An 8,707-nucleotide genomic window follows, 5' to 3' on the forward strand; every position below is an offset into this window, starting at 1 on the left:
TGTCACTAATATCCAGCTCCAGTTTAGAGTGAATTCTGGCGTGGATAATTTTCAACAGAGTTTTCAAGGTAAGTGACATTAAGCTTATGGTTCGATAGTCACTGCACTCTTTGGCATTCGCTTTCTTTGGCAAACACACAAATGCTGATGTCAACATTTCTCTAGGGATGATTCCCGTAGTATAGATAGCGTTGAACAGTTCTACTATTATGTCCAGGTTTTTCTCGTTGACCAACTTTAATAGCTAGCTTGCTAATTCATCTGGACCAGCATATTTATTGGTTTTCATTGAGTTTAATGCCTGACTAACCTCGGATTTGGTTATCTCTGGGCCTACATCTCCCGTTTGGCTGTCTACAGATGTACTAGCTTCTGTCTGGTCATAAAATAATTCCTCGATGTACTCTTTCCATCGTCATAGTTTTTGTTCTGTCTCCAATATAATATTTCCATTTTTGTCCAGCAATATATTCGAGGTTCTTCTACTTCCGACTCCGGCTAGTTCTTTGACTTTTTTATGTAGATTAAAGTTGTCATATCTGTTTTGCAGTTCTTCTATTTCTTTAAATTTTTCAGAGAAGTAGGTTTCTTTAGCCTCCGTAATTTTTCTTCTTATTTGATTTTAAAGATGTTTATAGTGGATCGTATTGATAGTTTTGTTTTTTCTCCTTTCATTCATCAACTCTAAAATTTCCTCGGTCATCCACTCTTTTTTCTTACATTTGGTTGTTGTAAGTACTTTCTTACTTGGCTCCAATATAGAGGTTGTGAAGAATTGCCACTGCTGCTCTACGTTGCAATTATTTCTTGGGTTTCTATCTAGATTTGTGTTCATTTCGTGTTTCAGATTTTCTTTTGTTTCTTCTGACTTTAGTTTCTGTATGTTAAGTTTATTGTTGTTGCGGCTTTTTTGCATCTTTTTTAGTTGAAGTTGAAACCTAGCAATAAGAAGACTGTGATCAGAGGATACGTCTGCTTCTAGATATGCCTTTACTGCCTGAATTGTGTTTCGATATCTGTGTTTTATTAGGATGTAGTCAATTTGATTTCTGACGATTTTGTTGTCTTTGTCAGCTGGCGATTTCCATGTATAAAGACGTCGCTTAAGTAATTAAAAAAATGTATTTGCGGCTATAACATTATGCTCCTGGCAAAATTCTATTAAGCGATCTCCTCTGTCGTTTCGTTTACCAAGCCCATATGGTCCTACATTAGGTTAGCACTTTCCTTCGAAAATTTTTGCATTGAAATCACCCATGATCACTGTTATATCTCTAGATGCTGTGAGATGTAATGTTTTTTGAAGTTCGCTATAAAAGTTTTCTATTTCTTCATCATTTTTGTCAGCAGTTGGCTCATAAATCTGAATTAAGTTCATTGTTCCATGGGTTGTCAATAGCTGCAGCATTATAATTCTTTCCGAAGCCTCTTACTGATCTCGTTACTTTTTTACTGAGGATCATAGCAACATACACGTATCGGACCTTGGAAAACCAAAGAAAATATTAAATTTGAGTTGAAAAAGTACTTCTATATATTTCGTATGAAGTACGCATGTCTGGAAATTTTTCTACGTACATTGTGTACATTTTGTTAATATCTAAATCCTCAGATAAGTATAATTTCGACGAGTCTTTCAAACTGTATTGACTTTTTCTGCCCCTGAAAGACCCTATATGCTGCATTATACAGTTTTTTGTTTCCATAGAAACTTGATGACGATGGTTTTCATGTCTTCCTCTAGTATCTTTTAGAGCGTGACCTGTCAATTTTATTGAGTTTTGTAGAACTTCTAACTTTTTTTTCCCAATTCCATGAAATGCCAAAAAGGCCTTCTGACATACTAGACTTCTTGTGTATCGTCATTTACATTATAACGGATTCTATAACTAAAGGCGGCATCATGAAGACGTCCATCATCAGAGTCCTCTGATACTCGTGGTATTCCTTGCTGTACAGTTTGTACAGTAATTAATCTGCATAAGTATATATTTTGGGCATCTGTCGACTTCATGAGGTGGAACTTTCTAATAATTTGAATTCTTGTTTGTTCCAGTATTTGTAGAAAACACTTAAACCTAACGTGCTTACAATCCGGTCCTATTACATGGCTTTGTCTATTTAATTTTTTATTTGCTTCATGAATTCGTTCTTATTTTTTACGTTTCTTTCAATTATTTTCCCATTTGTCCATAACATCACATTTCATAAATTCGTCACTATCACTAGACATATTTACAACTCGATAACTCTCCTTTCAGGTTCAGTACATAAACATACATAACCTCTAAACACCTCTGAACCAAGTACAAACTAAATGTATTAACCGCTTCGTCGGCGTCGGTCACATTGACATTGACATCCTTCCTTTTTTCCCTGTAGCGCTCGGACATGCCTGCTTTTTTACTCTGTATAACAAATATAAAAATATGTGTTACATCCTGACTAACTTCTTTCATCAATGTGAATTTTTTACATAAAATAGTATCCAGGTTGTGCCACTATATGGTCTAATTATCTCATTTTCGCCCGTCATTTGACATACCTCGTTTTTCCCTGTATCTTTCAAATGCTTTCTTTAAGTCAATCATACACAGATATGCTGGTCTGTTATACTAGTGATTTCTCAGTAATATACTTCAACAAAAGTTGTTTTATTGTTGTTTTTTTTTCTATCAGGTATGGTTTTCTTGTAACAATCAAAAAACAAATAACAGATTTTTTACCTATTTACAGCTAATTACTATTTAAATGGGAATAAGCCACAATTAAAGGTTAAAGTACGTTTATTGGCGTTTCAATTTCCACTTCGGAAATCGTTCTCAAAATACAAACATTAGTTAATTAAACAAATTTTGTTTTTTTGTTACTTGGTGAAAAATTCTTCTAATAATTTAATTTTATCTGACTCATTTATATTGACAATTCAGACATACATTATACATTTTAAAGTAGACGACTTTAAAATGATATTGCCAATATTGTTGAGTTGCGTTCCTGGGACGACTTTACTTGTAAGATAGTTCATTCGATTACATGAAATCAACTTTAACTTGAGAATATCCGTCAGAAAAAATCATAGCATATAATTCGTCTTTAAAAAGACAAACACATGCCGTGATGACAGTGAAAATCTCCTGTTTGTGATTCCATAGTAAATTATGAGGGAAAAACCAGGAAAAAACCTCATAATACAATCCCGACATGGTAAGTATTTGGTCGTGCATTTAGTTTACTTTCAATAAACACCAAATTCTGATTTTATGTGTTTGGTATTTAAAAAACATAAATGATGTATCCTCTATATTTTACCGACTTACTAATACTGGTATTTTCCTTTGGACAATTGGTCTCATTTAGCATAATTAGAGCCGCTTCTTTGATTTTTCTCTTTTTACCATCCGTTTCTTTTATTGTCGGACAGATTTCAATTAAAGGTGACTCATTTACAAATTTAACTGAGAGCTAACGGCAACAATTCTAAATATCAGGAGAAAAATCTTACCGTGGTCGTTTTTATTGTGTATGCTTCGACAATGTAAATACCTAACTAAAATATACAAAATAATTTCATAACATTTGCCCACGTAACAATATAAATTGTGCATACCAGTTCGTTTTTCGAGCGTATAGTTGGACCAGTTTAGTTAAATATTTTAAAACATCGGTAAATTAATCAACATTTCGCTTGGCTATATATTTATGTCCTTGGAAAAAATAGTAATGAGATGACATATTTGATTCGTTTCACATTCTTATATGTCCATAGGTGGGGTGTGTTCTGTTTCTTGTGCATGTGACTTTCTTTTATATACAGTGATGAGTGCCTTAAGAACCGGCAAAATAACGCAAAACTAGCTTATGAGCTAGTTGACTTCAGTCATAATATTACAAGTATGACGTCGAACATTAACATTTTTTAAATTTCGCATAAAGTAAAAACTGATTGAAGGCAATAAAGCAAATGTAAGTAAACAGTTTAATTAGTAGTAATTTGATAATTAGTTCTGTGTTGACGAATACAGAATAACAAGCTATGATAATTCTGTATTGAGAAGAGTGTATTCGACGTCTCAAATCACAGTTTATTATTGATCATTACTTTAATTTTGGATAAAAACATACTCAGACTTAAACTGTTTTTACTTACATTACGTGATACGTCTTACTATGACTGAAGTCAACCAGCTCATAAGCTAACGTCTAAAGGTGGAAAACTTTCGATAGATCTAATGTAATGTAAAGTAAATTATAGGTTTATATCGATAATTTCTCACCTCTACTACTTTCATTTCTTTTTATTTCACAACGTATTATGTTTTCTATCTTTTGCGTTATTTTGCCGGTTCTTAAGGCACTCATCCCTGTATTTTTTAAATAAACTTTATTATTATTTATTTACTATTTATTAATTTTAAAATAGTTTTTGTGATAAGTAAACAACAAATACATAGCAGATTATTATGATTGATGTTTATTCTTTTTAGAGCATTAAGATGGATGGCGTAGCGGGTCCAAGTAATGTACAAAGAAAACGGAAGTTTATGTCGGTAGAAAAAAAGCAGATTTTCTGTAGAGTGTATGAAAATTGAAAAAGCACACTTCATACAGTAGAAGCTGTAGCTCAGTGTTCATTTTTAACGGGAGTATCCGTATCGACAATAGAACGCATTGTAGTGAAAAAAAGGTGACTGGGATTGTGCAAGCTCCAAAAGTACATTGTCGTGGTAGAAAAACAATTAATTTGGACGAGTATTAGAAAAATTTTGTACGCTCTACTATTCATTGTTTATTTTTTGAGAATAAAGCGCCAACCCTCGAATCCATTAGGACAAAAGTAATAGAAAATGGTCTGATTCCAAAAATGAGCAAACAGACGTTAAGGATAATAATAAAAGAAGATTTAAAATTTGTATATGCCAAAAGATCCCGTAAATCTGTCTTAATAGAAAGAGAAGATATAGTCTCATGGCGACGAAGAGATCTTCGCTCTATTAGAGAGGTTCGTTCTGCCCACAAAAAGAATTACTATCTGGACGAAACGTGGGTAAATACTGGTCACACAGTATCTAAGATCTGGCAAGATACTACTATAACGAGTTATCGTCAAGCATTTGTGGATGGTTTATCAAGAGGGTTACGAGGACCAACGGGTAAAGGGCAACGACTGACTGTCGCCCATATAGGTAGTGAGAGTGGATTTTTAGAAGATAGTGCACTAATTTTTTTATCTAAGAAAACGGGGGATTACCATGAAGACATGGAAGCCCAACGTTTTGAAAAATGGTTTCAATCCCTTCTTTCACGAGTCGAGCCTAATTCGATAATAGTGATGGATAACGCTTCTTATCATAGCCGATTAGTAGAACATCTGCCAACTATGGCCACCAGAAAAGCAAATATGCAGAGTTGGTTAAGACAAAAAGGAATTCCATTTTCCGAGGACATGGTTAAGGCTGAGCTTATAAATGTAATTAGACACAATCCTTGTGAGGATTGTATTGTAAAATTATCAAAATTACTTAACATATTGACATTATTAATTTGATTTTCTTTTTCTTTCTGTCAAAACTTATTACTACGGTTTCCATGTCTCTTCTATTTTTTATATTTATTTTAGGTTAATTTGACAGAGGAAGTGTCTATGTTGATGAAAACATAGTTTCATAAACATCAAGTATCTTTGATATATTCCCTAGTAGTTACTCTTTCTATCTTATTTTGGGCTTTTAGATAATAATAGATCACCTAGTAGGATCTTAAAACGCTTAGTGAAACTATGATGGGACGTCGGCCAGTATAAAATCCAAGGAAGCAGTGGATACACGAAGTAAGAACCGATGCTAAAGAGATACTGAGGGTGGATAACTGGAAGAGAGTAGCCAAGGAAAGGGGTGCTTAAAGGAGGATGCTGGGAGAGAACAGGGCCTGACGTGGGCTGTAGCGCCATAGGAGAGAGATTATATTATATGGAGAGTTATAGTATAGCACAGTAAACTGAATGATTTCTATATTAAAACCGTCATTAATAAAATAAATTTTATTGTGTGCAATAAATTATATATAAATATTATATTCATTTTATTTGCTTTTAACGGAACAAAAGCAAATTTTCTTACGGAACATAAAATATATGTAATTATTATCTAAATGGGAATAAGCCACAATTAAAGGTTAAAGTACGTTTATTGACGTTTTAATTTCCACTTCGGAAATCGTTCTCAAAATACAAACATTAGTAAATTAAACCAATTTTGTTTCTTTATTAAGAAAGAAATTAAAAAAGAAACAAAATTTGTTTAATTTACTACTGTTTGTATTTTGAGAACGATTCCCGGAGTGGAAATTAAGACGTCAATAAACTTACTTCAACCTTTAATTATGGCTTATTACCATTTAAATAGTAATTACTTAAAAATATCACAAGAAAATAGCTTCAGAACAATAATAAAATATATGAAATTACATAATTTACTTTTTAAGTGATTGAAATTAAATTTTAAAAATTGTTTGATGCCCATTGATCATTGCTTAATTACTAACCTTTCTTCTTATATGGCTTTTACTTTATCCGTCAAGACACACATAATAATTTAATAATTATATCGGTCTTAGATTTAATTTTTAGGTAATTACTTATGTATTTAAATAAATAATTAAAATTTTACTTTGGTATGCCCCTGCAAAGTTGATAAGGGAAATATTCTTTCGTCGCTTTAAATGCGATGTTGCTAAAAAATCACTGCCTTCAATTAAAAACTGTTTTATTATATGACTATATTTGAGCCATTCAATTGAATCCTGAACAAATCCCCTTCGTTGGCTCAGTGAAGATGTTCGTTCAGTTGTAATGGAAACACTAAATAATAGTAGCAGAGTTTATTGTTGAGACGTACACTATGGGTGTTGACCCGGGATTACTTTGAGTAGAGACAGATGAAGTTGATCGTTGAAGACTATCAAGTTCGTTGAGTGAATATTGATTGAATGCTTTTCTAGGCAAGAGATATTAGTTTTATATAAACTTTAATTGGGTCAATATTTTGGCGGAGATTTGATATTGGACATACTGCGGAATCGGGAAATCTGGCCCAAGTGTCAATACTCAAAGTTTACATATAAGTATTACATAACATAGTAAAATTCAAACATGATAAATTATAAATAGTTTAAGAATAATCAATAATCTTCCAACCGTACCCTAGCTATCAATGTCCGACTCTATCTCTAGATTAAAATTAGGGCAATTGGATGAAAATGTGGAAAGTGGGATGTCAACTTGGGAAGTCGACGGTACATTGTTGTGCCGATTACTAACTAATACAGGCACTTCCTGTTCGTTAGTCTGAGTTTGTGGATTCCCTGAACGACATAGTGGTGCAACAGGACGGTACTTCCATAACGTGAGTATCCCAATTATTACCATTATAGTAATGATCCCGGTGGCCACAAAATAATGCCAATTAGATTCGTGAATCGATCGCCACTGCGTATGCGTCATTTCTTGTTCCAGACTCTCCTCCTCAAGTAACACATAACGTAGCTCTCCTCCTGGTATGTCAAGGTAGGTGTTTAGAGGCGTGTTAAACTTGCGGGGTGTCCTCGCCACCAGTTGGGCCACGGGAGTGATTGGCGACTTCAGGTAACTCGTCACTGCTCTGTCCACCCCACTGCTAGTGGGGAGTAATGTAATATTTTTCGTTTGGGCGATACATTTGGGTGAAAGCTTCAGGAATGTGACTCGTTCCAGTACTCTTTCGCTCCGATTTCCATCGCAAATAATGGATATGTGTATCGTGACTGGCGTGATAACTAGCCAGAGGTTGGGACTACCCATCTTACTCTATTGAGCTGTCTGTATTGTCCTGGCTACCACTGGACATGTGCTATTTTTAGATCCATGGGTATCCATGTTTCTTATAGCCGTTGGTGAGCACGCTATCTGCGCCTTTGTCAACAGTAAGCACCTTTCTCTATCTTCCGCGGTCAATTCGAAGTAGTGCAGTGTGTTATAATCTACGACCAGTAGATTCCTTGGGGCGACAAATGTGCGCAACACCGACCCCTCAACGTTAAGTGGTATGGCCGTGACTTTGAGCATGCTGTACTTATTTTTCCCTGTCACTATGAAGTAGCCGATGACTTTTATATATCTGTCGTCATGACTGACTTCTGTTTCTATAATGGGTTGTCGTCGTAATTCGACCCTTTGAGGCAGTATCTGCCCTGCTTTCCCTATTAATTTGGTTATTTCACCCGGTTTCACTATATCAATGAAGTGTCCGTGGTTATAGTGAAGGTTTAATATTCCCTCGTAAAATTGAGTATATTCGTTTATGAAGTCCACAACTTCTAATGCTATCGTTTGTATTCGTAACGTGCTATATTCGGTTTCTAGTTTTTGTGCTTTGTCTTCTACTTCGTTAAGTCCTTTAGATATTTCTTGTAGACCTGTGATTAGTGGTTTGTTAAACTTGTTCATTTGCTCGTTTATCCTGTTCTCTGTGTGATTGATTGATGTTATTGTTTCTAACATTATCTTCGCCTGGTGCTGTGATCCCTTTATTAGCTCCTTTTGGTTATTATCTAATGCTTCAATGTTACTGTAGGCTTCGTCATTGACTCCAAATACTGAGGTTAATATTGTTCCTAATATTCCTCTTCTTTCCCTTCCTTTTATTTCTACTGTCAACCCCTCGCTTACTGA

At 34.3% G+C, this 8,707-nt stretch overlaps 1 protein-coding gene across 1 annotated transcript; it reads left to right on the forward strand.

The window, feature by feature from the left end:
• Positions 1-4,864: 4,864 nt before the first annotated feature.
• On the forward strand, positions 4,865-5,548 carry LOC140452824 (uncharacterized). The gene has a single exon (XM_072547156.1). It carries the CDS (start codon positions 4,865-4,867, stop codon positions 5,546-5,548), a length of 684 nt encoding a protein of 227 aa, XP_072403257.1.
• The last annotated feature ends 3,159 nt before the right edge of the window (positions 5,549-8,707 follow it).

This window comes from Diabrotica undecimpunctata, chromosome 11, assembly GCF_040954645.1.
Source record: "Diabrotica undecimpunctata isolate CICGRU chromosome 11, icDiaUnde3, whole genome shotgun sequence".
In the NCBI taxonomy this organism is placed as follows: domain Eukaryota; kingdom Metazoa; phylum Arthropoda; class Insecta; order Coleoptera; family Chrysomelidae; genus Diabrotica; species Diabrotica undecimpunctata.